This window comes from Hippoglossus hippoglossus, chromosome 17 (genome assembly GCF_009819705.1).
Source record: "Hippoglossus hippoglossus isolate fHipHip1 chromosome 17, fHipHip1.pri, whole genome shotgun sequence".
Taxonomy (NCBI): domain Eukaryota; kingdom Metazoa; phylum Chordata; class Actinopteri; order Pleuronectiformes; family Pleuronectidae; genus Hippoglossus; species Hippoglossus hippoglossus.
The window spans coordinates 171,241-183,577 of NC_047167.1; the positions used below are offsets into that span (position 1 = coordinate 171,241).

The following is a 12,337-nucleotide window of genomic DNA, read 5'->3' on the forward strand; positions in this document are numbered from 1 at the left end:
ATATTTCTAAATTAAATTCAAGTATCGGATTAAACGTTCTGTACAATTAAGTTACGCTCATTGCTCTTTGAAAAGGTGAGATTGCATGATTATGTTATAATATTATTATTGTGTTTTAAAATGGTTTGAGAGTTCTGACAATATCTCCAAACAACATTTGCTATCGAGACAGGCCAACTATAATATTTGCATAGTGCACCACAGTTACACAAATCCAAGCAAAATTAGTACTGTACAATGATATATCCTTAACTGAAATAGATGCTGAATCAAATCGAAATGAGACCTTGTGAATCGGAATTGATTAATAATAAACAAATACTTATTACACTGAAGAAAAATTTGGAGTGATGCTCTACGTGCGTAATGCACATGGGTTGAAGAAGCTGCAATATGTTAATTATGATGATGGTTAATGTGATTAAGTTTTTGATTTTGATTGAAGTTGTTTAATCTAGTAGGTTTATTCACTTGTTTTCGAAGACACTGCCTCCTCTCTTTGAAACGCAGTGCAGCTGCTTGTCGTGTTTGGGGAGTGCAAGAGCATGGCCAAGGTCAAAGGCTCACTCCCTAGACAACATAGATCTTAGAAAAGAGTCCCACGCTGAATAAGATATTTGGTGCAATACAAATAGAATGTGCACTAATCTTAGGCCTTTTGAGATCCTCTTTGGCAGACCCACCGGGTTAGGAATGTCTCCATCAGAAAGACCTCTTCCTGAAACATATACTGTATCTGTGAAAATGACATGTTAGAATATTGCAAGGTTTTGTCCTCCACCCTGTCTCAGATTCATTCTCAGGTGAAGGACAACTTCCCGACACCAGCTGATCAACCTCTGCACACGCTGAAACCAGGTGACTTCGTGGTTGTGAGTCGAAAAGGTGGAACGGACCGTTCCAGGTGCTCCTGACCACGCACACTGCCATCAAAATCGCTGAGAGAGCGACCTGGGTTCATGTCAGCCACTACAGGAAGGTTCCAACTCCATCTGCTGACCAACAATAGTAGATGGCGAATCAATGCGCTCTACTCCATCACATTGCAGCAATTCCGTCTGGTTTAACCGCCAACAGGAGGTCTGCCATTTTGGATTTAGTGGCCATTTTGGCCATACTATACATGTTGTATTTTGACGAACTCCTCCTAGAGCTTTCTTCAGATCAACTTCAAATTCGATGAGTGTTATCTTAAAAAGATGGAGATTTGAAGTTTTTAAAAGTTTGAGTTTTCGTCACTCGGTGTGACCTTGGCGTGGTGTCAAATTTTGATGAATCACCATCAAAACACAAGGTTGTTGTATCTCGGACATACATGGTCCAATCGACCCCAAACTGGACATGTATGACAAGAGTCTCGGCCTGCTGATATCAACACAGAAATCATTACATTACATTACATTTCATTTAGCTGACGCTTTTATCCAAATCATGATTTAAATCACAGCGCCCCATGGTGGCAACAGGAAATGTCTTACACTTTGATGTACTCATCCATTGACCACAACCGTGTCAAACTTTGTCAGAAGGGCCTCAAGACATTGATGATGAAGTCATATGAAAACTGTGAGTTTTTGTCAAACACCGTGTTAGTGGCTTGGCTTCAAATTTCAACGATTCGCCCTGACACACGAAATTGCTGTAACTTCAGTGTACTTTGTTCAATCTCACTCAAACTACATGTGTGTAACAACAGCCCCCACTGAAGACATTCATATGGCTTTAAGGGATGGGCGTGGCCAAATAGCTGAATAGCGCCCCCTAAGGAGCAGCCCTAGCACCACAATTGACCGACATGTACAAAAATCGGTAGTGACGTGTTTACGAACAAAAAACCCACTTGGATCAATATACTAGACCAAACAGGAAGTCGGCCATCTTTTTATTAAGTGGCCATTTTTGACCATTTACACATTTATGTATTTTGACGAACTCCTCCTAGAGCTTTGATCAGATCAACTCTAAATTGACTGAGTGTCTTCTTAACTCCACGGAGATTAAAACTACCTTGAATTTTTTGTGTACGTTACACGGTCTAACCGTGGTGAGGTGTCAAAGTTTGATGATTCGGCAAAAAAGATAACTATAACTACTAACTCCTCTGTGCATTGACTCATCGACACAGCGCCAACTGCTGGCGACAGGAAGTGACATGTTTTATACTTACACTGCTCCTGACTGCTTTACAATATACAGCTCAAATTGAGCTCAAACGAGTCATTAGACCATGGTCAGAATTGTGACATTTCCTAAAACCATGCAAACATTGAGGTGCGGTGACGGTTGATCCTTTGCCAAAGAAGACAAAGTTGTCATAACTCCACTGTGCATTGTCCAATGAGCCCCAAAATTCTGTCACATGATTAGAGTCCGGGCCTGAACAGCTCCCTGTGTCAATATTAACTCAGGGTCATAGCGCCACCTACTGATCAGCTTGAAAATAAAGTTGTTTTTAACTCCACTGTGCATTGTCCGACACCAAGCTGACATGTTAATGAGCTAGCAGCTTGTTAGCTACCACAGGCTAACCACAACAAACAACACTGAAGAAACACTGCAGCGTGGAGGGATGCCAGGAAGAGAATGTGTCCGTGCACATTCCTCCTCAGAACATTACTATTCGAGACCAGCGGTTACCCTTTATTTCTTCTGACGTGCCGTGTCGGTGTGCTCGGCTCATTTCACCACAAACTCTCAACTCCTCAAGGACACAGCTGTTCCACACTGCACACTGAATGCTCTACATGCAGCGGTACAGGGTAACGTCTAAGTTACTATGGAGTAACATAGGTGAAACTCGGGACATGATCCTGTGCTGTTTGATCAGTCTTTTTAAATCATGTGTCAGACTCAAATAAATTGTCTATTTCTGGAATCATCATTCTCCCGTCCCGTTTATTCTGGATATATGTGGTGAACCCGATTGGCATTCAACTGTCACCCCAAACTTTTGACATTACATTACATTACATGTCATTTGGCGGACGCTTTTATCCAAAGCGACTTACAATTAGTGCATACGACATCTATGAGGGGCAATTGAGGGGTTCAGTATCTTGCCCATGGACACTTCGACATGCAGACCACTACAGAATTGGTGTTGTTGGCAGGGTCGGAGGCTGAATATGTGTTTTGTTTTTTGGCCCTATTAATTAGTAGAAACTAGGCCAGAGTGGGAAAAAACAATGGCTGGTCTACAGGTGAAGAGGGCCACTGGCTGATTCGAAGATCTTCTTCAACATACTGTCCATTGGGAGGATGGAAGACGTACAGGCCCTTATGGAGCAGCTGCAACAGCTGAAAACAGCCAATGAACAGTTGAGAGAGCAGTTGCAGAACCAATCACTGTTACCTGAACCAGTTCCAGGGTCATCCACTACTTATCCTAATGTGGTTCCAGCAGGCAGCCTAGCCTGTGATGCAACCAACCTCCATTATGTTTATGTACCTAGAGAGCGTAAATGTCCCAAGTTCACTGGTAAAATGTCAGTTGATCTGTTAACAGTTGAACAATGGATTGAAAAGGTACGTAGATGTCTGGAGGTTAGGCATATGCCTGTACCTGAACTGTTGCTGTTTATCACAGACCATTTAGATGGAGGTGCCAAGTCAGAGATAATTTTTAACCCTTGTGCCGACAGAGATACTCCTGAAAAAATCTTTCGGATTTTAAGAGAAAACTATGTCAGTTCTTACAGTTCTTACAGTTTTTCCAACGTACTCAGAGATGGGGTATCCATTAAGGCTTAAGTCCTTAATGGATTTAGCAATACGTAAAACGCCTGGTGGTATCCCCAACTCAGATGTCCTGTTGCGTGATCAATTTGTCGAACATGTGCTTGATGATATGTTGCGTAGAGAGTTGAAGCAGCATGTGGTCCAACAACCAAGTATTCCTTTCGTAAACCTTCGGGCTATTGCTATTAGGTGGGCAGAAACAAGTAGACAGGGAGGTCAAATTAGACCTCGGGTCTACTCTTGTGACACATACTCCCAGGCAGTGGATAGTTCTGAGGGTAGCACAAATGCGGTCACTGCTGGCTCTAATGATGAAATTGCAGAGATAAAAGAGTGCCTTCGCAAACAACAAGCTCAATTAGATACTATTATGAAGCATGTCACTGCCCAGTCCTCTCAGCCTACTCAGAGCGATGTAGCCCTGACCCCAGCTAAGCAGTTACGATTTCCAACAGATGGCAAACTAATTTGTCACCGTTGTAATAGAGCAGACCACATAGCCAGGTTCTGTAGGGTAAACCTAACTGCTACTAAGACCCGTGAAGGATCTGTTTCTGAAGTGGGGGTGCACAGACAGGTAGGGGGAGGGGGTTCTGACTCTCAGCCATCGGGAAACTAGACCCCTCTGGTGTAGAGAGCCAGGCATCAGAAAAGGGTTTTGTGGGCTCACCTGAAGACCAAATGGATGATCACTCTCGACTTAAAGGAGATTGCCCAGTTGTGAAAATCAACATGGGGGGTGTGGTGGTGCCCTGCCTCTTGGATACCGGGTCAATGGTAACCACGATCAGAGAAAGCTTCTTTGAGAAACGCTTCAGGTCACAGGGTGTCGGGCTTCTAAAGAAATGTCACTGGTTACGTCTTAAGGCAGCCAATGGACTAAAAATCCCTTATATAGGATATATGGAGCTCAATGTCACTGTTTTGGGTAAAACCCTCTCACAAATGGGCGTGCTAGTTGTAGAGGACCCCCTAGATGAGCCCACACCACAGCAGCAGGCAGTATCTGGCCTCTTGGGAATGAACATAATTCGCCACTGTTACCGTCTGCTTTTTGAACAGTATGGACCTTGTCTTTTTGAGTCACCTGTCCTACAAGCTGCTAGTAAGGAGTGGAAAGAAACTCTTTCCATGTGTCAGCGCATTGAGGCTTTAAACACACAGGGGTGCTTGGGTATAGCCAAAGTCCATGGTCGAGCTGTTCGCGTTCCTGCTGGTTCCCTCAAATGGATACGCACTTCCTGTCCCTGCACTGTCAACACCACCCTCCCATCAGTGCTCCTGGAGTCCCTAGCAAAGGGAAATCCTCTCCCAGCAGGGGCCCTTGTATCTGCAGCCCTTCTTTCTGTCCACCAGGGCAAGTTCCTGTAGTCAATGTGGGCACTGAAGATGTTTGGCTGCAACCTCATACACAGCTGGGTGAGCTGCACATGGTTGACCTGCCAAAATCAAAGAGCTCTATCCTTATCAGGGAAATAGACGACCAGAACACGATAGCAGTGATTCAGGAGGTGACTGCAGTGAGCCCCCCATTCATTGATCTGTGTAGGCTGTCATGGCCTAACCTTTCCTCTGAGCAGACGAAACAATGTATAGAGCTTTTGCAGAAGCATATCACAGTTTTTAGTCAAGGAGAGGGAGACCTGGGATGTACCACACTGGTAGAGCATGAAATTCCTATAGTGGATGACGCCCCAGTAAGGCAACGCTATCACAGGCTCCCGCCGTCACAGTATGAGCAAGTCAAAGCTCACATTCAGGAGTTGTTGGACAGAGGGGTTGTACGTGCAAGCTGCAGCCCATACTCCTTGCCGATCATGGTTGTTTTTAAAAAAACTGGAGAAATTCGCTTGTGTGTGGACTATAGGTTGCTCAATGCCAAAACAAGGAAGGATGCTTATCCGTTGCCCTGAATCAAAGAATCTGTGGATGCCCTCACAGGCGCTCAGTGGTTTTCAACATTGGATCTTGCAAGCGGGTACAACCAAGTACCCATGGCAGAAAAGGACAAAGCAAAGACTGCTTTTTGCAGCCCTTTCGGACTCTTTGAGTTTAATCGGATGCCGTTTGGGTTATGTAATGCCCCTAGTACGTTTCAAAGGTTGATGGAGATGTCACAACTTCAGTCAGCTCATAACATTTTCATTTTCTGTTATCTTATTTTTCATGTACTAACTCTCATGTCATTTCAGAATTCAACCACTCCCCCCTGCTCTGCATCACCTCTTCTCACGGATCCCATTACCTGCCCCACCCCCAGACTCACCGGCTTTCCATCAGTCATTAGTCACCCAGTATATATACCGGCCCATTTCCTCTGTTCTCTGCCAGATCGTCTAGTGTGTTTTTCCTAGCTTTCCAGCGTTATCCCCTGTTTCATTGCTCTGCCTGATCTCCGCTCTGACCTACCTTCTGGACCCTGGATTCCCGTTTTGCCTGCTCCCTATTGGATTTGTTTGCTATCTCTGACTGTCTGCCTGGTTTTTGACCCCTGATCATCCATTAAACCAGAACTCTTGCTATTCCTAAGACTGCTCAAGTGTCGTGCTTTTGGGTTCACGTTTGCCATTTTGCGCACTCTGACAGGAGAGGATCTTTGGAGACCAAAGTTTTCAGTCCTTGCTTTTATATCTGGACGATATTGTTATTTTTTCACAAACTTTTGACCAGCATCTCCAATGTCTCGAGTTGGTGCTAACTCGTCTCAAAGAGTACCATCTGAAATTGAAGCTAAGTAAATGTCACTTTTTTTTCAATCTGAGGTCAAATACCTGGGTCATGTAATCTCAGCATCTGGCGTTGCCACTGACCCTTTTAAGATTAGTGCAGTGGTTGAATGGGCACAACCCACTACTTGTACAGAGCTTCAATCATTTTTGGGATTTGCATCCTATTATCGCGGCTTTGTGGAAGGTTTTGCGAGGTATGCTGCTCCCCTCCACCGTTTGGTGGCCGAAATGGATGGCACCAAGAAGAAACGCAGAACCCTTGGGAAAGCCGTTATAGGCAACCGTTGGAGTAATGAGTGTGAAAATGCTTTCCAAACACTCAAGAGACTGCTTGTGACAGCGCCAGTTTTGGGATATGCTGACTTCACCAAACCCTTTGTCCTTGAAATCGATGCTAGCCATGCTGGATGTGGTGCTGTGTCATCCCAGGACCATGATCAAAAACGGCGACCAATTGCTTTTGCAAGCAGAGGCCTTAGGCCCACGGAAAGACTACAGCTACAGCTCCAGAAAGCTAGAATTCCTGGCCCTTAAATGGGTGGTGACCCAAAAATTTCGAGAGTATCTGCTGGGACAGCAATTTGTAGTGTTCACTGATAACAACCCCCTCAGCTACCTGCAGTAAGCTAAACTGGGGACGGTGGAGCAAAGGTGGGCATCGGAGTTGGCAGTTTTTGATTTTGAGATCAAGTACCGCCCAGGACCAACTAATCGCAATGCAGATGCTTTGTCACACCAGTTGCACTCTCAGAGCACATCACTTTATTCCCCGGCTTGAAGGTGCCGCCGGAAGTCCATGAACCAGCAAAAGTCTTACTTCAAAGTGCCCACGCCATGGCTGCAACCTGCCAAGCTATAGCTGCTTTCCCATAATGGCCCAAAGCTGACCTAATTGCTCTACAGGCCACAGATCCAGTAATTGGTACCTTCCTACAATATTGGAAGAGGGGCACACCTCCAACTAAACAAGAAATGGCCAATGCTGGTAGAGGCGTAAAGAAGCTGGTGCAGCAGTGGTCCAAAATAAAATCATAAAGGATGGTGTCCTATACCATCAAATACAGCTACCAAGGGAAGGACAAGTTGTGTTCCAACTCCTGCTGCCTCAATGCCTGCATGGAGAGGTCCTTAAAAGCCTTCACGATGACCAGGGCCACCAAGGCATTGAGCGTACCAACAGTCTTGTGAGGCAGAGGTGTTTTTGCCCATTTATGGGAAGTGACATTGACAGATACTGTCGGGAGTGTAACCGGTGCACACTGGCCAAAGTAGTACAACCAAAAGTCTGTACATTCAGGGGGAGTCCGGTAGCCTCTAAACCAGGGGTCAGCAACCTAAGGCACGCGTGCCATCATTGGCACGCGGCGCCATTATCATTGGCACACAGGCGATTTCTTATTAAAGAAATGTTCAAAGGTTTTGCCGTCACGCAGCCTGTATTATTTAGCTTGATTGATGTTAACACCTCCCAGCCACTAGGTGCCAGTAATGCGCCATAGGCTGGATGCCAATCGCCATTATATAATAATAATAAGAAGAAGCCTCCCAGCTGGCGCTGCTCGCATTTTCCCACATGAATCTCCGTGAAGTGCAGCCGTTCAGGTGTATTGGTGATGGCATGCCCGCTAGCTAAAAAAACGAAGACACGGGCATTTCAGCCCTCATGGGCAGAAGACTATGGCTTTGTTTTTCATAAGGACCGTGCTGTGTGCACGCTATGTTTTGAAAATGTTGCGTGCCGAATGTCCAGTGTTAAGCGCCACTTTGAAACAAGGTACGAAAGAAGTTTCAAAGATCAGGCAGACAAGGGAGAATCAATCAAACGTCCAGGTATGGGAAGCAAGCCAACTCTCTCAAAGTCTTTGCCACTGCCAAAAACCATGCGACTGAAGCAAGCTTTTGCAATTCTGAATATGATTGTGGTTGGTGGGGTTAATGACAAACTTATTATTGCAATCATAATGAGATAAACATGTTTCTTTAAAGTGTTGTTCTATATATAGCCAATATGGATGGAATAAAATGACGTCTGTTGGAAATATTAATGTGGTTCAATAATAAAACTTAATATAAAAAAATGTTGATATGGCACACTAATTAACAAGAACATTTCACATTGGCACTTATTGTCAAAAAGGTTGCCGACCCCTGCTCTAAACCATTGGAAGTCATTGCCATCGATTTCACTGTATTGGATAAAGCCAGTGATGGAAGAGAGAACGTGCTGGTGGTCACGGATGTGTTTTCAAAGTTCTCCCAAGCATTCCCGACACCAGACCAACGGGCCAGTACAGTGGCCCGGGTGTTGACAGAAAAGTGGTTCTACATTTATGGCGTACCCAAACGCATCCACAGTGATCAGGGAAAGTGTTTTGAAGGGGACCTTTTGAAAAGACTGTGTCAACTGTATGGAAGAGAGAAAATTAGAACCACACCTTACCACCCCGAGGGCAATGGAAAATCGAACATTGCATGACTTGTTGCGCACCCTCCCCCAGGAAAAGAAGAAAAAATTGCCAAAATACCTACCTCAGGTTCTTTAGCATATAATACCACAGACCACCAATCAACTGGTTATTCACCATATGAGCTTATGTTTGGTCAGAAGGCACAACTACCTGTGGATTTCCTGTTGGGCGCATCACAGGAGGAACCCACGTCTAGGTCGGCAGAGGATTGGATGGATGAACATCAAAATCATCTGAGTTCAGTCTATCTTCATGTTAAGGAACGACTCCGGCAGGCAGCAGAACAGAGGAACAGACACTATCAGCCAAACACAACTTCCCTTATCACTCCTGGAACCCTGGTCTACAGGAAAAGTCACCCTATAGGACGCCACAAAATTCAGGACCCCTGGGATCCAGCTGTGTATATGGTGGTGAAAAACATGGATAAAGAAGGAAGGGTATATAAAATATGCCCCAGAGATGGTGCTGGTCCAGAAAAGAATCTTAACAGGTCAGAACTTAGGGTTTTACCGACCGCCACCATCAACAGGCCCATGACCCAAAACCAACCGGTACCTGATCCAGGCCTGGTCGATGATCCACCGGATTTTAATAAAGAGGACGAAGACAGTAACTCAGATGGGGTCATAATCACCATGGAACCCGAGTGGTGCCGAGTTCAGGCCCCCTCCCTCACTCCCCTTGAGCTAAATGGTCAAACCATGGGCACAGAATCACATAGCTCTGGCACCCCACTATCCAGTTCAGATCACAGCCAAGAAAATGGCTCTAACAATGTTAATATAGTGGCAACAGGGCAGCCAAACATATCACAAAGTAGGCTCAAAAGGAACACAGTTGGGCGTCACACTAACCCCTTTAACCTTCCGAGGTCAGCAAATGAAACGTTTGATACCTAAGTTAGAACCTTGCAGGTGAGCCACGCTGCAAATCATCACGTTGTTGAGACAGTGTTAAGACCCTGGTTGTAATTTGTCACCGGGACGGTGACCTTTTAAAATTGGAGCCATTGTAATGAGGTTAATCCTTAAAAAAAGCTTTAGCTAAAACAGGATAGTCTCAGCAGTGTTACTTTCCCAGTTATGCTTATATGTCATTGTAGATATAAAATCACAGCTCTAATTTACCTGACAGGACGGCGATGCCTATAGGATGCGGGGAGTCGGCGAAGTTTATTTAGGGACACCGTAGTCGCTCTCTCTCTCTCTCTCCCTCTCCACTGCCGGTCCAGTGAGGAAGTGTAGCGTGGGCACAGCAGGTGTGGACGCAAATTGTTTGTTGCGGTAAGTTTTGTTAACTCAAAGTCACTTGAGTCACTAAAGTAAATGGAGATCACGCAGAAAACGTTCTGTAAACATTAAGCGCATTTCTGTTCATAGAGCCCAGAGTACAGCTGTGTGTGTGTGTGTGTTTGAGAGACGGTATAAGCATCGCCATCCATGCACGCTGTAATCTCCTCCAGTCAGCGTGTACACACAAACTAATGGGAATGATACTTGTAAGTGATGCGCCGGACATGTATCTAGAGTTTATACTATTATATGTCTGTGACATTGAGTGTAATTATCTTTTCCTGCTTTAGTACTTGTCGTCAAGACAATAAGGACGGTGTGGGTCTCTGCTTTATTGTAATGAATTGAAGGTATGGCATAATGATGTGTTTTATGTTTGTTAATGTTTTGAAACATTTTGATAAACTTGTTTAATAATTGTGTGACCTAATACGACATGTTTGTTTTGTAGGGCTGCCTTCAGGCAGAATATTTACGGTCACTGTTTTTTCCCACCTGAAGATTTCATTTAGATTATTTGGCCTTGTTTAGAATTAGTTTTCTTTCTGATTAATTTGTTTGATTTCTGGTTTCTTAGTTTTATTTTATTTTGTTCATGTTTTATGGGCAACGTGCAATATGGTTGACGGGTACTGTGCAATCCTGGTGTAATGGCTTGAATATTGGTTATTGGCTCCGTAAACTAGAGGCCCTCTTCTGTTATTTCATTGTATAATATCGCTTGCAGTGATAATCCACTGTCGCAATCACACCAGTGTTAGGATTCTTAAAGTGTGCTGTGCTTGTTTTATGCATGATAATTTAGCTTTGTTAAATTGGATCTTGAGCCTTTGACTTCTCTTTTTAATCTGTTATTTATATCAGGTACATGCCAGTACTCCATACTTTGCACATGATCCTGTGCTGTTTGATCAGTCTTTTTAAATCATGTGTCAGACTTGAATAAATTGTCTATTTCTGGAATCATCAGCCTCCTGTCCCGTTTATTCTGGATATATGTGGTGAACCCGATTGGCATTCAACTGTCACCCCAAACTTTTGACCACTACACATTGATTGATTCATTGTTGATGCCTGTGATAAATATTCACATATCATGTTGTTGTGATACCTGGAGAAGGGCCTGGTGAAGCTGCCTGTGGCTGTTATCTGGTCTGATGCTGATTCAGCACAGATTTCCTCCACAAAGAACCTGCTGCCTTTAACCTGAACTGCTCCAGGATCAGCCTTGTACAGTGGCTGAGGAGTGACATCATTGTTCTCTTCATCCAACACCTGCAGACAGTTAGCCACCCAGTTAGCTCCGACATCACTGCCTCTACAGTAGCCTGCTGCTACAAACATGTGTGAACTTACCCGAGCATCTTGTCTCGGAGTGTGGGTGGCGCTTTTCTCCAGAACTTTGCTTCCGCCGCCAAGACTGAAACTTCTCCTGCTGGACGAACCCAGCACGCTGCTCGTGTGTCTGGGACCTTGGTTGACTCCATATATTCCCGACGCGAAGACATTTACTGCTCGAGAAGAGCTGAAACACGTTCAAATAACTGATTAAAACTACGATTAAAAAATTAGATTGCAATGACTGTCCTGTTGTGAAAACATGTCAACTTACGGCCTCAGCACCAGAGTGCGTCTCTTCTTTCTTTCTTCGTTTGCCACCGACGAAGACATTGTTGTAGTGTTGAATATCTGCCCCACTACGTTGCCATAACAACGTGAGGCCACACGATACTTCCGATTTCTTTCCCTACCCGAGGTGTGTGAACACCCGCCCCTTTTCTACCTCTGATTGATTAGATTACAGCATGAAGAGTGATGATTGGTTAGAGTTAGGTTCGAAAGGTTAGAAGACCCGCCCCTGATAGTGTGTACCAACAGCTACTGACTGTACAAAACTCAGCATTGATATTAACGATTAACAAATAAAGGAAAATAAAAGGGAGAGAAACATTGAAAGAAAGAGAGAGAGAGTGTGTGTCTGTGTGAACTAGCAGTCATTGAGGCAAATGGCAGAATGAGATAAGATGTTATTGCCTATAATCATTCAAATCAAAGTGACTAGATCAATGATTAGTTATGTCTATGTAATCATATCTGGGGGAATAAT

General features: G+C 44.4%; 1 protein-coding gene across 6 annotated transcripts in view; it reads right to left on the bottom strand.

Annotated features, from left to right (window-relative positions):
• Positions 1-12,228, bottom strand: part of dnai4 (dynein axonemal intermediate chain 4) — a 31,178-nt gene extending 18,950 nt beyond the window's left edge. For 2 of the 6 annotated variants that reach the window (XM_034612699.1, XM_034612696.1), the window contains exons 1-3: positions 11,843-12,228; positions 11,587-11,755; positions 11,342-11,505 (exon numbers count right to left, since the gene is read on the bottom strand). In XM_034612699.1, the coding sequence (XP_034468590.1) occupies positions 11,342-11,505; positions 11,587-11,755; positions 11,843-11,901 (392 nt within the window). In that variant the 5' untranslated portion in view covers positions 11,902-12,228. Of the gene's footprint in view, positions 1-11,341; positions 11,506-11,586; positions 11,756-11,842 lie in introns of those variants that run through there. The other 4 variants (XM_034612697.1, XM_034612698.1, XM_034612695.1 and 1 more) reach the window with 3 other exon arrangements.
• Positions 12,229-12,337: the final 109 nt, after the last annotated feature.